We start from the raw sequence: 22,120 nt of genomic DNA on the forward strand, positions 1-22,120 counted from the left end.
TCTCAAGACGCCCTTGTTATAGCTTTAAATGAATGACCTGTGCTGTAGCCAGACTGGACGTGGGTAGATACTACTGTCTAGGAATAATAACAAATTAGATAGGTGACCTGCTACATTGATTCGCCTTTGTGTTAGATAACCACCTTCCTGGGCTACGTCCTGTCTTCCTCAAAGATATTTCACGATGAAATCATGTGAAAATGTTTTACATTCTTTCAGAAAGAGAAGATACAATATCAGGTAGTATTTTATATTGGAACTAATCCGGAAGACATGACATCCTTGGGCCACCCCTGGCTCACCTCACAGCGGTAAGAAGCAGCTACTTACCCCTTTCCTGACCTGGAGGCCGCAGTATAGGACTCGGGGAATTCCTATCGGTGCTCTGGGCAGCGTCTGACTCCTAAAGAGCCAGAAGCCACCTCTGCCTCAACCAAACCTGGGAACTCTCCAGCCTGTCACGGCCTCCAAAAGTTTACCGCTCATCTATCCACTCCCCGCTCGCCCATCACCACAGCCGCGCTGCGAGGGTCAGTTTCCTACTAGCTCTCCCATCACACTCTCTACTCTACGACCAGGGCAGTCTTTTAAATCCGATCAGGTTAACTTCTTTGCTTAAAACTCTTCCACCGTTTTCCCCTGGTGTCAGGATAACGCTCTCAGCGATCTGAACTGATCTCACTTCCTTTCTGGCTGACAACCCCCCCACCCCCATACCCAGTGTTCCAGCCAAAAAGAGTTACTAGGCGCTCCCAAGAGAGCCACGCTTTTTGCAAATCCCCAGGCCTTGGATTCCGCTGGTTTGTTCTGCCTGCCCTGCTCTCCCCACTTCTCTTTCATGAACTCAACACTTACTCCTCCGCCACAATCTTAGGTCAAAGTCATATCTCCCGCCCATCCCAGGGGGAGACCTTCACTGACCAACTCCCACTCCCATCCCAGCAACGCGCCCGCTCCGTGTTCTTGTACATGCTTGGTGCTGCTCCCCTGTGCCCCAGACGCTCCTCCACACACCCCGGCCCCCAGGCACTATAATTACTGTTTAGCTTCTGTCTCGCTCACTGGGCTGTGAGGAATTTGAGGACAATGACTATGCCTTTTCTTTTTCTTTTTTTTTTTTTTTAAGCAGAGGTCTTCTTAGAAGCCCATATAATTTTAAATTTATTTATTTATTTATGGCTGTGTTGGGTCTTCGTTTCTGTGCCAGGGCTTTCTCTAGTTGTGGCAAGCGGGGGCCACTCTTTATTACGGTGCGCGGGCCCCTCACTATCGCGGCCTCTCTTGTTGCGGAGCACAAGCTCCAGACGCGCAGGCTCAGTAGTTGTGGCTAACGGGCCTAGTTGCTCCGCGGCATGTGGGATCCTCCCGGACCGGGGCACGAACCCGTGTCCCCTGCATTGGCAGGTGGATTCTCAACCACTGCGCCACCAGGGAAGCCCTATGCCTTTTCTTTCTGTGACTGGGAGTAGTGGCAGAGGTCAACCAGGGAGAGCCCAGGAGGTGAAGAGACAAGGGTCCCAGGCAGAACCCACCAAGACGACCCCAAAGGAGAGGAGAAAGAGCAGTCAGAGACTTCAATGCGGGAGGAAATGTGTTACAGAAGCCAATCGAGGGCAGTCGCAGCAGGAAGGAATGGCCACAATGTAAAATGCTACCAAGAGGTTAAACGGGACAGAGTTTAAAACATGTCCGGGCTTCCCTGGTGGCGCAGTGGTTGAGAGTCCGCCTGCCGATGCAGGGGACGAGGGTTCGTGCCCTGGTCCGGGAAGATCCCACATGCCGCGGAGCGGCTGGGCCCGTGAGCCATGGCCGCTGAGCCTCCGCGTCCGGAGCCTGTGCTCCGCAACGGGAGAGGTCACAACAGTGAGAGGCCCGCGTATTGCAAAAAAAAAAAAAAAAAAAAAAAAAAAAAAAAAGCAGCTTCTACTTGATAACCTCTGTTTTTCTTTGAAGGAGGCTTGGGGAGAGCGGGGAAGGTCTGAAAAAGCTGCCGAGGGACTAGAGAAGGAGCATACTGTGTACGAAGGACTTAGAGCCGGGTTACGTGAGGGGCTGTGAGGCAACTCCTCAGCCTGGACTGGAATGACGACGACTGCACTGGGGGCGATGAGCTGAGGCTCGTGCTGTGGCCCCAAACCTGAGTGCAGACTCCGCGGCTGAGTGCGCAGGAGAGGCCTGGATACTCTGAACCACAGGTGAAATTTACCGACAAGGAGGAACAAGGGGGCCTGAACTAAGTATGCTGGGAAACGTGTGGCTGAAGTGATGGGGAGGAAGGGAAGATGGGGCAGAGATGCTGGGCAGTGAGGGGTCAAGGGAAGGACTCCTCAACAAGGGCAAGAACAAGCGCAGGTGGAGTTAAGGGAAGCCAAGGATTAGGGAACTGAACTCAGCAGTGAAACAATCCTGACGTGAGATAGTTTCAGGTCCCCACCAGGCCAGGCTTGGTCAGAGTGTAGGTGGCTAAAAAGAGAAATCCAATCAGGAAAGACCTGGGCTCTATCCACAGGGGAGGTTTCTATGTGCTCTTCCTGCCTCGGGTGTAGATAATTAAGATGATCTTTTATGAATCTTTCCCCTGGATTCAATTTTCTCTTTATTGCATTGCTCTTTTTCCCTTTAGGAAATCCCTTATGAGCTAGGTACTACCCCATTTTACATCCTCATTCACCTACATTTTTCTTATATGATGTCTAAACTCATATATTAACCTTGTTCTCTACTGAATCATGGGCTGGTAAACTGCAGAAGACACAGAAGCCCATTAAGAACCAGGAAAACAGGCTGTTATTCATTCTCCAGGGTCAACATCACACGTTAAAAATACTAGTAAAAAATTAGTCATCATCATTTACTCAAGTCTTTCAAAGGTTAAGTGTGGATACAGTCTATCACCTCGCTTACATGACCTTGAGCAGACCAGTAACATAAAGCGGGCCTTGAAAAGAGCCCCAGAGGAAGGAAAATTAAAGAGGAACTCGTACCTTTTTATGTAGGCTAGCTACCCATGACAAATCTATTTTTCATTTCATTTGTCTTGGAAGGAGGAGTCTGTCTTGCATACCATCTTCTTGCTCCAAGGATGGCAAGGACAGACGGAGGCAGCTGTCCTTCTGTCCAACTGTGCAGTTGCCACACAGCCTCAAACAATGCCTCATTAACATATGCAAACAAGGGCTTTCTCCAGGGTAGCATGACAACCAAATCACCACCATTTTTGAAATAGACTGTTTGCTCTTTTGTTTGACTGATGGAGAACATTTCTTTTTTTTTTTTTTTTTTTTTTTTTTTGCTGTACGCGGGCCTCTCACTGTTGTGGCCTCTCCCATTGCGGAGCACAGGCTCCGGACACACAGGCCCAGCGGCCATGGCTCACGGGCCCAGCCGCTCCGCGGCATATGGGATCCTCCCAGACCGGGGCACGAACCCGTATCCCCTGCATCGGCAGGCGGACTCTCAACCACTGCACCACCAGGGAGGCCCTGGAGAACATTTCTGACATTGTATCTTACTGAACCATTCTGAAATCAATCACACGTATCACGTGTATCTTCGCACAAGCCCAGATTGTACCTCGTCACTTTCACATCACATCTTGTGAACATCAGAACATGCAGCAGGCGACAGGTCACTGTGAGAGCAGCACATGGAGGGTCTGCTTTCAATCCCACCTGTATGTCCTCTGAATGTTGTGACCAGGGTGCAGTTTTCTTGCTCCAGTTTGAGGATGGTTACTTGGCCTGAGTGGTCACCAATAAACACATGCCGGGTTTCAACATCAAATCTATCATGTAAGCATTAAGGATCGTTTCTCAAAAGTGAGTGGATGGTTTACCCCCCTCTCTCCACACACACACCAGAAAAAGCATAAATGTCAAAGAAATGCACAAATCTCATGGGAGGAGAACTTGAATATAATGCTGAAAGACACAAAAAGTGGACATAACAAAATGAAAGACATTACTTACTGGACAATAAGACTCAACGTGATAAGCATGTCAATTTTCACAATATAAATTTATGAATTTAATATAATCCCTATTAAAGTATCAACATACATGTAGGTTTTTTTTTTCCTACAGTTAGGTATGTTCATTCTAAAGTTCACATAGAAAAATAAATAAGCAAGAAGAGCCAGGAATACTCTGAAAATAAGAGTAATACGGTATTGTGATGGGGGAGGTTAGCCCTAACAGATATTAAAGCATGTTATAAAGTCTCTTTAATTGCAAGTATGGTGCTTAAATAGACAAACAGACCAACGGAACAGAAAAGAAAGTCTAGAAATAGGCCCCAAAGCAGGCAGAAATTTAGTACATATCTGATAAAGGTGGCTTTTCAAATGAATAAGGAAAAGAAGGGTGAAAAGAAAAGCTGGCACAAACTGAACCAGTCATTTGGAAAAATAAAACAGGATTTGTACTTCACTTTATACCAGGATGAACTCCAAGGTAAAAAATGAAAATTATAAGTTCTAGATGGGAGAGTTCCTTTATAACCTTGGAGTGGAAAAAGCCACGACTCAAATACACAAACAACAAACAAATGCCATAAGCAAAGCACAAGACAAACTGGAAAATATATTTGCAACTGATGTCACCAAAGGCTTGAATACCTAATATAAAAAGATCAATCCAGAAGAAGATTACAAACCTAATAAAGAACAGGCAAGATACATGAATGGATAGTTCAAGAAATGACAATGGTGCTTTGCAAAAAAAAAAAAAAAAAAAAAAATTAACCTAGCAGGCTATCCTTTGAAAGGCTGCTGTTATAAGATTGGCCTGGCATCTGGGAACTTGGATTTCAGGAGGCTTCCCACCATTAACAGACAAAAGTGGCTGACTGTGCCTTAACTGTACAAACAATATGGTTTATGCCAAACACCTGCTTTCCTTCTGGGAGTCTGGTTCATTTGTTTTGTTTCTTTTGGTCACTCCACGCAGCATGTGGGATCTTAGTTCCCTGACCAGGGATTGAAACCGTGCCCCCTGCAGTGGAAGCACGGAGTCTTAAGCACTGGACACCAGGGAAGTCCTCCTTATGGGAGTCTGGAATTTTGGTACATGCAGGAAGAGGGTGCCTGTGTGACCAGTCAGTCTCCAGTAACTACCCAAGGCCCTGAGTCTCTAGTGAGCTTCCCTGGTTGGTAACGCCTAGCATTCCTACTTGTAGAGGTCTACCCCAGAGGCACAATGGCCAAAATATGAATTGACACATGCCTGAAGCTATTCACTCTGTATTACAGTAAGAGCTAAAGTTTGAAAACAACCCAGAAGTCCATCAAAAGAGGACTTATTAACTATGATACATCCATGCAAAAGAATACTACACAGCTGGGAAATTTGACATGGAGTAATTTCCAGGATATATAATTTTATATATATATAAATATATTTTAAATAGAGACTTAGATGTTACAGCCTTAATAGCCTTCTGTTAACTTTATATTTATTATTATTTTAAAAAAATTTTGGCTGCACTCCACGGCATGTGCGATCTTAGTTCCCCAAGGGGATCGAACCTGCACCCCTGCACTGGAAGCACCGAGTCCTAACCACTGGACCACCAGGGAAGTCCCTCCAGGATATATTATTAAGTGTGTCTGGGGGAAAGCCAAGGTTTATGGAAGTTTATATGCTACACTACCTTCGTATAAGAAAGAGGGAAGCATAAATATAAGTGTGTGTGTGTGCTTATATTTACAAAAGGAAGCACTTTGATAAATCAAGATTGATCAAAAATGGCTGCCAATGGAAAAGTGAGAAACAAGCTGAGGGGAAAGGGGTGGTAGTGAGACTTCTCCTTCATTACATTGTTTCCATTATGGAATCTTGTAATTATGTTACATGTGAAAAATATTCATAAATTTTTTTAAATCCCCTAAATCGACAACAAAGTAAAGTGAATAAACCTACTGTCAACTTGCTGATATAACCACAGAGTTAAAAGAATTATTTCAAGTGACTTTAAAACACAGCATTTTGACTATACATTCTTGGTAGAATATATTCTCAGGACAAAGAAAGCTGCAAAAAAAAATCTAAAATCTTATTCAGTAGTCTTGCTATTATAATATTGCTATTACTATTTAAAACAACTTAAATATACCATGGGATAAAGCAAATAAAGAATTATGCTGATGTTTAGGAACAAAGGTTTTTAGCCCAAAAGAATCAAGTACAAAAATGAAGTAAAGGGGCTCCCCTGGTGGCACAGTGGTTGAGAGTCCGCCTGCCGATGCAGGGGACGCGGGTTCATGCCCCGGTCTGGGAAGATCCCACATACCGTAGAGCGGCTGGGCCCGTGAGCCATGGCCGCTGAGCCTGCGTGTCCGGAGCCTGTGCTCCGCAATGGGAGAGGCCACAACAGTGAGAGGCCCGCGTACCGCAAAAAAGAAAAAAAAAGAAGTAAAAACGCTATAATGTTAAATTTGAATTAGAAATATTATGTGAACTAATCATTTATTTTCTTTTTTAAAATACACATACATATACTTGCTAGCTATCTCTGAATACTATTCCTCACTAAGAGAAGTGGCCGATTCCAGGACTGGGACAGGAAGGTACCAGATAAGCTTAAGACATGTCGTGTCAAAAAGCAAAGATGCTATCAAAGGCTAGTGGGGCTGTATCAAAAAGACATAGGAGCCAATATGATGTGGCTCTTACTGGCCAAAGATGGGACAATATGAGCATCAAAAAAGGGGGGGGGGCAATTTACTGAAATATACTGATTATTAAAAAACAAAACCCTAAGAGTTTATAATAATGCTCAAAGCCAGAGTGATTGGCATTTAGTATGATATGAGGAAATATGAAAATCAGGATAATCTTAATAGCTTTTCAACACTCTTTCCACGAATAGGAATAGATAGAAGAGAATGCCTGGTGGAACGGCATTGGACTATATAGGGTGACATCTTGGAAATATCTCCAACAGGAATAAATTCTTAAAATGAAGAGTACCTGAATTAGTTTTGTGGAAGCATGAAAAATGTGACCAAAACTTGGTCAAATGACAGACTGAAAGGTGTGGCTAGGTAAAGTATTCACAAAAATAAAGACCAGCAATTGAAGTGGGGAAGGAAAACAGTTCTATTTCTTACATCAACCTGCCATGGGACCTTTGGGAAATACCTCCGCTCTGCTATATCTAGTTGTGCAGAGGGCTAGCTCAAAGATTTTAATACCCGAGTTCTAATCCTGGTTCTGCCAGGTAACAGTCATGTGACCTCGAGAAGGTTTCTTAATCTTTTTGAGCCTCTCTGAGGCTTTTCTACACGTGAAAATTGAGAATTAGGTCTTTATGTTTTTTTTTTTTTTTTTTTTTGTGGTACGCGGGCCTCTCACCGTCGTGGCCTCTCCCTTTGCGGAGCACAGGCTCCGGATGCGCAGGCTCAGCGGCCATGGCTCACGGGCCCAGCCGCTCCGTGGCATGCGGGATCCTCCCGTGTCCCCTGCATCGGCAGGCGGACTCTCAACCACTGCGCCACCAGGGAAGCCCCCGGTCTTTATGTTTTGATAGTGAACAAAGTAACCTTATGTAGAAGCGCGTGTAAACTCTCAGGGAATAAGATATTTTCTTCTTTTTCCTCACCTTCACTTTCGTATTACTCTTGTTGTGGTTAACATGATAGTTCACTTAATATTTGAAGCATCAGATCTTTAGCCAAAGCAACAAAGATTTTGAGGTGATTCCGAAATTGATAATTCAACTTGTGAACTAGTCAGTCTCTGTCATCATTTATTTCTCTACTTGAATTTTGGTTACTTTCATTGCTTATTTACTTCTCTGCTAAGAGGCCTGAAAGAAGAGGAAAAGGGGTGATGTCAATCTGACTTATTCTATCACTTGTTGGCTTGACTATCTGAGGTGTAGATGGGAGAGAATCAACCCGTCTGTAGAAAACTCTTATGTACACCACCAGTACCCACCATGAAGAGAAACAGGGGCCATAATATTATTCTGAACATTTTATGGTATTTTAACAGATCTTCTTCCTTTCCTTATCACTAAAAAACGGAAAAACCAAAAAGACCAAAAAACCAAAAACCGTAAGTACAGGTGGCAGAAAGAAGAGGAGGGGTGAGGTGCGGGAGGAGGGTTCCCATGAAAAAAGCATGTTTAAAAACTGGATTTTAACATGAACCCCAACGCTGTATGGGTTGCCCGTTAACAATCTATGCATAAGGCAGCTCCCAGAAAAAACCCTGCAGCCTTGGGAAGGTTGCGTGGGTCTCGGCTGCAAAAGCAGTATTGTTATGCATCAGCACGCGGCACTGGGAAGATACCAGGCAGACAGATGCTCCCAGGTGCAAGGGCTGGCACTGTGGTTCCAGAATTGGAGCTAAGGAGGCAGGTCTGGTAGAGGCGAGGGAGTCTTCTGGAAGGGCCTCTCTGTCTGCGGTATTGCAGCTGCCTTCCACCTTAATAGCAAGGTTGGACCGGAGGGTCATTTGCACTGGGGAAGGAAGCCTGAGGCTTTCACTACACACACAAGTTTCTGACAGCCAGTCACGTGATTTTTTTCTGCTTGGTAAACCAGATGGCAAAGAAGAGTCGAAAAATGAAGATGACGTTTGGAGATGCCGGAAGAGAGGAGTCAAAGACTATAAGAGTCAGGACACGTTTAATTCTGTGTATTTGTGGGGTTTTTTGTTTTCATTTTCAGATCATTTAAAAAGTAAACTTCTTAAGGGCAAGATCTGTATTTTTTCCTATACTCCTTGGTTTGGTTAGGTGATACAGAAGATACATCACTAGGCTTGGCTAGTGATATAGAAGCCAGCATGTTAAGAACAAATTATATTTATGCCATTAGTTCTGTTCTCAGAGGGAGAATGCAGTATAATGGGAAAACCCAGCAGTCCAAGGCAGAAGACCTGGGTTCTGGTGGTGATTTTCCTACATACCAGCTGGGTGGCTGCAGATAAGGCATGTGACCCTCTCTGGGCTTCAGCTGGCTCACCTGTAAATGAGAAATTGGATGGATGATCTCTAAGGGAGATCCAATACTAACACTACAAGAAATCATTAATCCATTGGCAGGAGAGTTCATGTATTTCAATTCAAGCATCATGCTTGTCTGAACCAGCTTTTAGAAAGTAAACTTTGGAGTTTCTTTCTTTAAGCACCCTCTCAAAGATAAGTTGATCTTGATTTCCATTCCTTGTTGCCCTTGTTTCTGGTCTTCTTGGTAACATGCCACTTTTACAGCCTTCCATATGGCCATTCTCAGTTTCTTCATCTTGCCCTTCCAGTTGGAAAATAAGAGTGACATTAGCCTAAACACACACACACACACACACACACACACACACACAAACTACGGCCACATGTCTGCAAGGAAACAGCAAGGTGCAATACTTTGTCAGGTGGTTGCAAATCACTGAACAGGCATATAAATACTAGATGAAAATCTGAAAGCAAGTCTTACTGTTTCATCCTGTTTTTGCAGACAAGTGATCTGTGTATAACTATTTCCTCATTTGTCAGAAGGTGGAGAGAGTCTATGCTTTTCGTTTTGTTTTTTGTTTTTGTTTTTTTGCGGTACGCGGGCCTCTCACTGCTGTGGCCTCTCCCGTTGCGGAGCACAGGCTCCGGACGCGCAGGCTCAGCGGCCATGGCTCACGGGCCCAGCCGCTCCGCGGCATGTGGGATCTTCCCGGACCGGGGCACGAACCCGCATCCCCTGCATCAGCAGGCGGACTCTCAACCACTGCGCCACCAGGGAAGCCCAGATTCTACGCTTTCTAGAGAAGAAACTCAGGGCCCTTTACTCCTCAGAGTGGTAACATCACCAATACAGGCTTCTCCCTTGTCAGGCCTGTGTTCACTGGAGCCCAGGGGGCTGGATGTGAGGAGTACCCAGCATTGGCAGGCGTTCACACTGAGCACATGGACCCTGGAGACTTGAGAGATAAGAGTTAATATCGTTCTACATATCCTGGAAAAGTCTGGTACCTGGAACAAAGACTGTGCGGAGCATGACTGTGTAGATACCAGTCAGCCTACTCTGGTCCCGGCATGGTGGCCTCTCCATAAATATTCTTAAAATGAATAGGAATCCTGTGGTTCTGCTGCCAGGCGCCCAAATGGGAATGTTTCCAACCTTAATAACTATGTGTAAATCATTTCTGTTCAAAAATAAAAGACTGTATATTTCAGTGACGGTTTTATCTCCATGTTCCATAATTCTTTCTGACAGCTGAGGCTCACAAATCTGGGCTGTGTACTGTCTAGATGTCAGACTTTGTATCACAGCAGACCCACAACCTGCTCGGCAGTAACTTCTTTCAGGTGAAATTACTTTACTCCACCTACATGAAGACCCTTGATAATTTATGTGTTAGGAAAGTCTATAAGCATCTTAATCAGTAGGGCAACTAGCAAATAAAACAAGAAACTTTCAAGTTGCACATACCTAAAATGTTCATGAAAGAAAGAAGTCAACAGCTAAGTTCCCACCAAGGGATTTTGTCCAGCAAAGGATACTGCAGGCCCGAGGCCACAGCGCTGGTGCGATAACCTCCCAGGCGTTGCCCACTCTCAGAGCAGTGCCAGGCAAATTGCTTGTCCTGTCCCGTGCTCAGCACCCACTCCAGCTCCAGGACAAACAGGATCATCGTCACTCTGCTTTGATGCGCTAAAAGCCAAGAGACAAGAAAACAACCCATAAAGCATCCTAAAAGAGGCTGGTAAAGCATGGTCCACAGAGATGCATCGTTCTCTCCTCCCCGCCCCAGAGTAAGCTGAACAGTAGATAACCATTACAAACAAGGGCTAGAACAGTGGTTCTCATCAGGGGGACAGGCATGCCCCTGGAGAAGACCACATCCGCGTTTCCATAAGAAAAGTTTCCCGGGACTTCCCTGGTGGTCCAGTGGTTAAGATTCCATGCTTCCAATGCAGGGCGTGTGGGTTCGATTCCTGGTTGGGGAATTAAGATCCCACATGCCACGTGGCGTGGCCAAAAAATAAATTAATTAATTTAAAAAAAAAAAAAAGAAAGAAAATTTTCCTAACACCCAAAGGGCCTGGACCACCTCTCTCAGACACGTTAGAACTGCTGGACTAGAGAAAGGCAGATCAGTGTGACTACAAAACACATTAAGAACAATGTTCTGCTAATAAACTCACTGGTGTCTGTTTAGTTAAGCTTTAAAAAAAGCAAAGAGCATTACTGTTCTTTTGATGAAGGCTGGCTTTTAAACCCACAACAAAGTTCTAGATGAATTTTCTGTGAGAAATCAAATGCTTGGAGCTTGGAGAGGAGGGCAGAATTATTCCCAAGTGCCATAGAAAAAAGAATGAAACATCCCTTACGTCAAAGCATACATGAGATAATGAGAGCAAATTTCCCAGGGTTGCTTACATACAAGGACAACACCATCACGGAAGTACTGCCGCACACAGTTTCAGAGTTAGAGGGCTATTCATGTCATCCACTCCATCTCCCTATTTTACATGTGGGCAAACCGAGGCACGATCGAGTTGAGTACTTTGGCCAATCTCATGGCTTCTCAATTACCAAATAAAATCAGTAAAATATTCGCTTTCTTCCTCTTACACAATTCCAGGGGGAGAGGTATAAGGGGTCCACGGCCACTGAACAGAGCTGACTGGAATAAATAAAGACTGATATCCCGGAACTTGGACCCACTGGGCGCTGTGCCCGGGAGCTGGCAGCCTGGTGGGCGAGAGGAGACTCATCCTGTGTGTGACAAGGTGACAGAGAAGACATCAGCTTCCCACATGGATCATGAAAACAGGACTGGACGTGGATGGCTCAATGCAGGTCTATCAGTAATAACAGCATCACTGCCAATTTCCGAGTCTAACAAGTGCCAGGTACTCAAAGATATCATCTCACTTAGTCACTGTAATGGCGCTGCAAAGGTGGGCGGTTTCCTCCTTTTACAGACACAACCCAGCCTTGCCATGATGGCGCCTCTAGGCTGGCTAACAAACAATACAGTCAGAACCATAGTGAATACCTCCGGGACAGACATTTCACCAAATGCCTGATGTTTTAAAATCTGATATTTGGCGCTTGGAGAATCTAAAGGGATCTAGAAGGGGTATAGAAACAATAATACTGTTAACATCTCTACACAGTAACTGCCTTTCAGAGAATCAGCCATCATTAAGATCAAAACGTATGGGACTTCCTGGAGAAACTTCTGAAGATCTTGTCATGTCTGTGTCATCAAATGCCCAATTTAAGTTCCACCAATGGTGGAATAAAAGCAAACTCTTTAATGGTTCACTTTCAACTGTACCCACGTTTATTGCAGGCCGAAAGTGGTCCCCAGCGCTTCCCTCCCTTTTCTCATGCAGGGGCCTTTGATCTTTCTGTTACTTTGTAAGTCTAAGGGGATGACAGTAACCCAGAAGATAAGGGGGTTTACAGCCCTCTGAGCTGCCAGAGGAGGAGACGGAGGCTCAAAAATGTTACGTGACTTGCTCAAAGCTACATAATCAATGAGTGATTAGGCTAGAATTAAAACCCTAGTCTCTCTGCCAAAGTTGGTTCTCTTTCTCTGTCAGGCTGCCTATGACTACTGAAAAGACAAACAAAAACAAACAAAAAACAAACCCTAAAACTCAAAGCACATAATCTTTCTAAGGTGACAGAATTCTCTTATTCGAAAAGAAACCCTTTGAAGATACGTACGTATTGTTAAGCTTTAGGAACCTGGGCTTGAAGCCTGGCTGTACTTCTTAAATAGGAGCCATGACCTTGATCTTAGGGAGGAAGCATCCAGTTTCTCACAATTAAGTACAGTTGACTCTTGAACAATGCACATTTGAACCGCGTGGGTCCACTTATACGCAGATGTTTTTCAACAGTAAATACTACAGTACTACACGATCCGAGCTTGGTTGAATCCGCGGATGTGGAGGAACCGCGACACGGAGGAACCGCGATATGGAGGAACCGTGGATACAGAGGCCCGACTATAAATTATACATGGATTATCCACTGTGGGGAGGGCTGGTACCCTTTACCCCTGCACTATTCAAGGGTCAACTGTATGACATTAGCTATAGTTTTTTATAGACGTTTCTCTCTCAAGTTGAGGAAATTCCCCTCTATTTGTAATTTGCTGAGAGTTTTTATCATGAATGGGTGTCAGATTTTATCAAATGCTTCTTCTGCATCAATTAATATGATCATATGATTTTTCTTCTTTAGCCTTTTCATGTGATGGGTTACACTGATTTTCAAACGTTGAACCAGCTTTGCATATCTGGAATAAACCCCACTTGGTCATCGTGTATAATTCTTTTCATACATTGTTGGATTTGCTAGTATTTTTTTTGAAGATTTTTACATCTAAGCTCATGAGAGATATTGGGCTGTAGTTTTCCTTTCTTGTAATGTCTTTGTCTGGTTTTGGTATCACTGACCTTTTAAAAAATGTTAACTGAGATACAGCTCACATAATATAAAATTCACCATTTAAACCATGTTAAGAGTGTATAATTCACTGATCTTTAGTATATTCACAATGTTGTGCAATCATCATAGAAAATGTACTATTTCCAGAACAGTTCCATCACCTCAAAAAGAAACCCATACCCCCAATTCCCTCTTCCCCATCCCTGGGTAACCACTAATTTACTTTCTGTCTCTATGGATTCTCCTACTCGTGACATTTCATATAACTGTAATCATACTATGTATGGTTTTTTGTGTCTAGTTTCTTTCACTTAGCATGTTTTCAAGATTCATCCATATTGTAGCAGGTATCAGTACTTCATTCCCTTTTTATGGCCAAATAAGAATTCGCTGTATTGATATACATTTTGTTTATCCATTCATTCATACATGAACATTTAGGTTGTTTCCACTTTTTGGCTATTGTGAATAATGCTGCTATGCATAAGGGTATAAAAATATCTGTCCTTACTTTCATTTCTTTTGGGAATAAACCTCACTTGGTTGTGATGTACTTACCTTTTTCTATATTGCTGAATTTGATCTGCTGAAATTTTGTGTAGATTTTTTTTGCATCTATTTTCATGGGGGATGCATAGATACTATGCATGTCTTGTTCACTATTATAATTCTCAGTTATTGGAACACAATAGGTACTCAATAAATACTGGATAAGTGATATGTGAAAAAAAATTAAAGAATAAATCCATAGGGAAAGGAATTTTGGCTCAAAATCTAGAAATAAAGAACTCAATGCTTAGAATTTTCCAAAATCAGGAGGGGCTGCTATGTCTTCGGAGGGTATCAGAGGAGAGGCTGGATGATCATGAATGAGGTCACGAGATTTGGATGAAATGACGTCTAAGTGAAATGACGTCTACCTCTAATGTTCTGACCCCTGACATTGGCCTGGATGAAAAAAATCCTCAGTGAAAATTGCTCCTGATCTATACTATATAAAGGGCTTACAGTACACTGCCAATGTTGAAGACACAATAAAACCTGAGTTCCTTCCCTTAGACAATATGAACACTTTCAGCCTTTTAAAATATTTACCCAAAAATGAAAGGAGCTCCATGGAAAGCCAACCCTGGACCCCACTCTCCAAGTCTGCCGCAGAGTTTCCAGGCAGTGGGGTGGAGCGGGCAGACGAAGGACAAAGGCTGTGCGTTCTGGAGTCACACTGATCTGGTCTGGCTTCACACTTTACCAGCTACAAGACCACACGCCCAATCTCTTTGGGCCTCTGCTTCTTAATTCAAAAACGGGGATAATATTCACCACAAGGGTTGCTGCTTTGTTACTGCGTTCATTCTCTCGCCTCACCTTGTGCTTTATTTAACTTTGTGGCATCTATCACAAAAACAGTATAATTATTTACTTTTGTTCCCGCTGACTACTGTAAAGTTAAGCCCTCTCTTGTGGCAGTGGAAGCCACTGAGAAACATTTCACAGTCTAAGACAATGAAAACACTGCTCTCGTTCCTACCTTGATAGTTTTTCACAGGAGTCATCTTGTTATAATCTTCTGATAAAAGAAACTCCTGCAAAAGAGAAGAAAAATATTAAGCAAAAAGAAATTCTTCAAGTGAATAAATATGTTTTGGTAAAACCGGATTGTATGAAGCAAACATCATCAATGAATTATATCTAACATTAGTATTTTGCCAATCAACTCAGCATTTTCTGTACCTCTTTAAAAGTAACAATCATAATTACAATCCAATGCAATTATCATAGTTTTTACCTTATAACTCTGAAGTTGATTTTTTTTTTTTTCAAGTATACATGAGAAGAAAACTGGATCAAGTTCAAAGTCTTGATCCTGGTCAATTTTGAAGGTAAATCCGATTCAAATTACTTTTCTCTCTGTGGTGCCACAACTGAAATTTTGCAAGGCTCTGGCCAGTGAGCAAACGGATGGCAATCCTCTACTAGGGAAATAAATGAGCTATTTTAAAGATTCTGTTTCTAATAACAGTAGCTTATTTCCTGGTACAACAAGCTTCTCAAGGCTGCATCTTACTCATCCCTATATCCCTATGGCACCTGGCACAGTGCTTTGGTACAGTACGTAGTCAACAAACAGTGAAAAAATGGACATGTAAAAGGTATCTCCCAATCTGACGAGGTTAGTTTGGATGTCAAATGTACTAAAAAATATCAGTTTCTATATAACACATTGTGTGTACTCTTTGTGAGGACACATAGGAGGTGATTTTGTGTGTGAGTATGTTTGCATGCTTCACCTAAGCACATACAGTGACCTATATGTAGAAGCCAACCAAGTGTTTATAAGCCCCAGCCAGGTTTTGAGTCCCTTACCTTCTTTCAAATGCAAAATGCCCATATAGTCTTAAACAGTAGGCTACCAAATATAAGGAAAGCTGCGAAGTAATAAATTGATGCCTTTATCTGAACTTAAAAACAGAACAATGAGTCTTTTCAAAACATTTGGAGGCTTCCAGAATTTCTCCTTGATGACTTCAAGAAACGTGGTGGGAGGACAGACACACAGACTCGTGACTTGCAATCTGGGTATTTACTGAGTTCATATAGTTGGTGTGATTTTTCAGAAGTAAATAATTATACTGTTTTTGTGATAGATGCCACAAAGTTAAATAAAGCACAAGGTGAGGCGAGAGAATGAACACGGTAACAAAGCTTCTCTGGGTGTCTGCTTTTCCATCCCAGCCCTCCTTAAGAAGCTTATCTACAAATGGATTTTCTTCACCATGATTGTCTCAGTAATAACATTATTCAATTTGTCACTTTAAAAATTCGTATCATTATTCCTTCAAGGAGCAGCACTATATTCATTTCTCGTTTCTGAAGAGCTAGACTCACAACTGAAGAGAGAAGACTAATTTTTAAAGAAGTCAAGTTGTTTTCCCATAAGGAGCTTATAGTGTGGGTAAGAAGCCACGCACGTGTCTGAGCAACGGTTCACTACCATCCTTAATACTCGGCAAGAGTAGCTCAACCCTGGGCCCCATACTTTAGAGTGCCCCAAATTTCCTAACAAACACACACAAAACAAATTTCTTAAAGACGATTGTTATTTGAGCAAGTGTTTACTGAGTTCATCTAGTGCATATGCTATTTTGAATATACTGAATTGGTTCTTTAGCTTGGGGAAAAGGTACATTAATTCATTTTGGAAACAGGCAGGGTATAAAATAAAACAACTTGTAGATCTGTGCTTAGGGTTAACATACACATACACAATACAATTACCAGTTCACTGCATAGGTAAACTTAATTTTTTGTTCATTTGTTTTTCCTGTGAAAATAGATACATAATCATGGAGAAAGCATGGGAAATTGCCAGCATTTTTTTTCATTATTACTTTTTTTTTTTTTTTTTTTTTTGTGGTACGTGTGCCTCTCACTGTTGTGGCCTCTCCCGTTGCGGAGCACAGGTTCCGGATGCACAGGCTCAGTGGCCATGGCTCACGGGCCCAGGCGCTCCACGGCATGTGGGATCTTCCCGGACCGGGGCACGAACCCGTGTCCCCTGCATCGGCAGGCGGACTCTCAACCACTGCGCCACCAGGGAAGCCCTCATTATTACTTTTTTGATCAAAGAAACAATATGCTATTCCAGGAATTGTAAGACGGATGAACACTAAAAAGTCTCTTATGATACCATTTCTCAGAGATAATTATTATGGAAAGTATACTTGGAATAATAAAACAAAATATTAATATCATTTAACAATACTTTTTTCTGGTAACAAATCATGCACATCATTCCATATGAGTACATACTTATCAACTTCAATCTTTTTAATGACTGCATGGGATGTTTTGTAATGTCATTCTACTGACAAATGTTTACACTGCTTCCAGTTTTCCTTATTAAAAAAATATCACATGAACCCACAGCCAGCATCGTTCTCAATGGTGAAAAACTGAAACCATTTCCTCTAAGATCAGGAAGAAAACAAAGTTGCCTACTCTCACCGCTATTATTCAACATAGTTTTGGAAGTTTTAGCCACAGCAGTCAGAGAAGAAAAAGAAATAAAAGGAATCCAAATCGGAAAAGAAGAAGTAAAGCTGTCACTGTTTGCAGATGACATGATACTATACATACAGAATCCTAAAAATGCTACCAGAAAACTAATAGAGCTAATCAATGAATTTGGTAGAGTAGCAGGATACAAAATTAATAATGCACAGACATCTCTCACATTCCTATACACTAATGATGAAAAGTCTGAAAGAGAAATTAAGGAAACACTACCATTTACCATTGCAACAAAAAGAATAAAATACCTAGGAATAAACCCACCTAAGGAGACAAAAACCTGTATGCAGAAAACTATAAGACACTGATGAAAGAAATTAAAGATGATACAAACAGATGGAGAGATATACCATGTTCTTGGATTGGAAGAATCAACATTGTGAAAATGACTCTACTACCCAAAGCAATCTACAGATTCAATGCAATCCTAATCAAACTGCCAATGGCATTTTTCACACAACCAGAACAAAAAAGTGTACAATTTGTATGGAAACACAAAAGACCCCAAATAGCCAAAGCAATCTTGAGAAGGAAAAATGGAGCTGGAGGAATCAGGCTCCCTGACTTCAGACTATACTACAAAGCTACAGTAATCAAGACAGTATGGTACTGGCACAAAAACAGAAATATAGATCAACAGAACAGAATAGAAAGCCCAGAGATAAATCCACACACATACGGTCACCTTATCTTTGATAAAGGAGGCAAGAGTATACAGTGGAGAAAAGACAGCCTCTTCAATAAGTGGTGCTGGGAAAACTGGACAGCTACATGTAAAAGAATGAAATTAGAACACTTCCTAACACCATACACAAAAATAAACTCAAAATGGATTAAAGACCTAAATGTAAGGCCAGACACTATAAAACTCTTAGACGAAAACATAGGCAGAACACTCTATGACATAAATCACAGCAAGATCCTTTTTGACCCACCTCTTAGAGAAATGGAAATAAAAACCAAAATAAACAAATGGGACCTAATGAAACTTCAAAGCTTTTGCACAGCAAAGGAAACCATAAAAAAGATGAAAAGACAACCCTCAGAATGGGAGGAAATATTTGCAAACAAAGCAACTGACAAAGGATTGATCTCCTAAATATACAAGCAGCTCATGCAGCTCAATATCAAACAACCCAATCCAAAAATGGGCAGAAGACCTAAATAGACACTTCTCCAAAGAAGATACACAGATTGCCAACAAACACAAGAAAAGATGCTCAACACCACTAATCGTAAGAGAAATGCAAATCAAAACTACAATGAGGTATCACCTCACACCAGTCGGAATGGCCATCATCAAAAAAATCTACAAATAATAAATGCTGGAGAGGGTGTGGAGAAAAGGGAACCCTCTTGCACTGTTGGTGGGAATGTAAATTGATACAGCCACTATGGAGAACAGTATGCAGGTTCCTTAAAAAACTAAAAATAGAACTACCATATGACCCAGCAATCCCACTACTGGGCATATACCCTGAGAAAACCATAATTCAAAAAGAGTCATGTACCACAATGTTCATTGCAGCTCTATTTACAATAGCCAGACATGGAAGCAACCTAAGTGTCCACTGACAGATGAATGGATAAAGAAGATGTGGTACATATATACAAGGGAATATTATTCAGCCATAAAAAGAAACGAAATTGAATTATTTGTGGTGAGGTGGATGGACCTAGAGTCTGTCATACAGAGTGAAGTAAGTCAGAAAGAGAAAAACAAAAACTGTATGCTAACACATATATATGGCATCTAAAAAAAAAAACATTCTGATGAACCTAGGGGACAAGAATAAAGACACAGACGTAGAGAATGGACTTGAGGACATGGAGAGGGGGAAGGGTAAGCTGTGACGAAGTGTGAGAGTAGCAATGACATATATACACTACCAAATGTAAAACAGATAGCTAGTGGGAAGCAGCTACATAGCACAGGGAGACCAGCTAGGTGCTTTGCAACCACCTAGAGGGGTGGGATAAGGAGGGTGGGAGGGAGATGCAAGGAGGAGGGGATATGGGGATATACATATGCATATAGCTGATTCACTTTGTTATACAGCAGAAACTAACACAACAATGTAAAGCAATTATACTCCAATAAAGATGTTAGAAAAAAAATATCACATGGTCAATCAATTTATGACAAAGAAACCAAGAATATACAATGGGGAAAGGAGAGTCTCTTCAATAAACTGTTGGGAAAACTGGACAGCCACATGCAAAACAATGAAACTGGACCAGGATCTTATACCATATACAAAAATTAACTTAAAATGGATTGAAGACTTGAACATGAGACCTGACCGTAAGACGCCTAGAAGAAAACATAGGTGGTAAATAAGTTCCTTGATGTTGGTCTTGGTGATGATTTTTTGGATATGACACCAAAAGCAAAGGCAACACGAACAAAATTAAACAAGTGGACCTACATCAAACTAAAAATCTGCACAGCAAAGGAAACCATCAACAAAACAAAAAAGTGACCTACTGAATGAGAGAAAATATTTGCAAATCATATATCTGATAATAGGTTATATCCAAAATATATAAAGAACTCAAACAACTCAATAAAAAAAACACAAATAATATGATTTAAAACTGGGCAAAGGATCTGAACAGAAATTTTTCCAAAGAAGACATACAGATGGCCAACAGGTAGATGAAAAAGTGCTCAACATCACTAATCATGTAGGAAATGTAATTCAAAACCATAATGAGATATCACCTCACACCTGTTAGAATGGCCATTATCAAAAAGATAAAAGACAACAAGTGTTGGCAAGCGTGTGGAGAAAAGGAAACCCTTCTGTATTGTTGGTAGGAGTGTAAACAGGTGCAGCCACGATGGAAAACAGTATGGAGGGTCCTCAAAAAGTTAAAAATAGAACTACCATATGATCCAGCTATTCCTCAGGGTATTTAACCAAAGAAAACATAAATACTGACCTGAAAACATATATGTGACTCCCATGTTCATTGCAGCATTATTTACAAATAGCCAAGACATGGAAGCAACCTAAGTGTCCATGGATGGATAAATGGATAGAGAAAATGTGATATATAACTATAATGGAATATTATTCAGCCATAAAAAAAACTTGCCATCTGTGACAACATGGATGGACCTTGAGGGCATTATGCTAAGTGAAACACGGCAGACAGAGAAAGATAAATACCATATGATCATGCTTACATGTGGAATCGTTAACAAAACAAAACAGAACACCCCAAAGAAAACTGAACTCATGGATACAGAGGACAGACTGGTGGTTGCCAGGGGCAGGGCAGGGTGGGATGATCAAAAGGGGTGAAGGTGATCAAAAGGCACAAACTTCCAGTTACAAAATAAGTCCTGAGATATCATGTACAATATGGTGACTATAATTAAAAATACTGCATTGTATATTTGAAAGTTGCTAATAGAGTAGATCTTAAAAGTTCTCATCACAAGAAAAAAAATTTGTAACTGTGTGTGGTGATGAATGTTAGACAGGCTTGTGGTGATCATTTTGCCATATATACAAATATTGAATCATTATGTTGTATACTTGAAACTAATATAATGTTATATGTCAATTATCTTAGTTAAAAATGAGTTGCATATAAAAATAATCACATAAAATGTACTATATCTCTAGCAGTATTTCAATAAAATAAAGATCTAGAAGTAGAATTGCTGGACCAGAGGATATGACCCTTTAAATTTGATAGATATTACCAAATTGACTTTATAAAAGATTTTATCTACTAAACTTACAAACAATATAATGTAAAAGTTTGGCTGAAGCTTAGATTATCTTGTTGGGATTGACCAATCAAAGATATACACATCTTAAATTATTTTACCCATCTCTCTACCCTCCCTTCTTTATATTCAGCTGTCTACATATCTATCATCCTAATTTTTATGTTTTAAGAGCATTTTTAGATTCACAGCAAGATTGAGAGGCAAGTACAGAGATTTTTCATAAAGCCTCTGTCTTCACACATGCACAGTCTCCCTCTTTATCAACATCCCACGCCAGAGTGGTACATTTGTTATAATTGATGACCTACACTGACACATCATTATCACCCAAAACCCACAGTTTACACTAGGCTTCACTCTTGGTGTTATAAATTCTGTGGATTTTGACAAATGTAAAATGACATATATCCACCATCAGAGTATCATACAGAGTATTTTCACTGCCCTGAAAATCCTCTGTGCTTTGCCTAGTCATCTTTCTCTCCCACTTAAGCCCTGGCACTACTGATCTACTCACCATCTCCAAAGTTTTGCCTTTTCCAGATTGCCATAGAGTTGGAATCACACATTAGGCAGCCTTTTCAGATGCACTTCGTTTATTTACTAATATGCATTTAAGTTTCCTCCATGTCTTTGCATGGCTTGATTGCTCATTTCTTTTTAGCACTGAATAATACTCCATTGACAGGATGTACCACAGTTTACTCATCCATTCATCTACTAAAGGACATCTTGGTTGCTTCCAAGTTTTGACAATTGTAGATAAAGCTGCTATAAACATCTGTGTGAGCACTTTTGTGTGAACATAATTTTTCAAGTCCTTTGGGTAAATACCAAGGATTGGTGGGTTGTATGGTGGGATTGCAATGAATCTATAGAGCAAACTGGGAAGA

The 22,120-nt window shown here is 41.4% G+C and overlaps 1 protein-coding gene across 1 annotated transcript in view; it reads right to left on the bottom strand.

Moving 5' to 3' along the window:
- Positions 1 to 22,120, bottom strand: part of WDFY2 (WD repeat and FYVE domain containing 2) — a 169,712-nt gene that overhangs the window by 38,752 nt on the left and 108,840 nt on the right. The window contains exons 4-6 of the mRNA XM_082602061.1: positions 14,937 to 14,991; positions 10,498 to 10,648; positions 3,672 to 3,784 (exon numbers count right to left, since the gene is read on the bottom strand). Of these exons, the coding sequence (XP_082458187.1) occupies positions 3,672 to 3,784; positions 10,498 to 10,648; positions 14,937 to 14,991 (319 nt within the window). The remainder of the gene's footprint in view (positions 1 to 3,671; positions 3,785 to 10,497; positions 10,649 to 14,936; positions 14,992 to 22,120) is intronic.

This window comes from Mesoplodon mirus (assembly GCF_964341445.2).
Source record: "Mesoplodon mirus genome assembly, chromosome: 17".
NCBI classification, from domain to species: Eukaryota; Metazoa; Chordata; class Mammalia; order Artiodactyla; family Ziphiidae; genus Mesoplodon; species Mesoplodon mirus.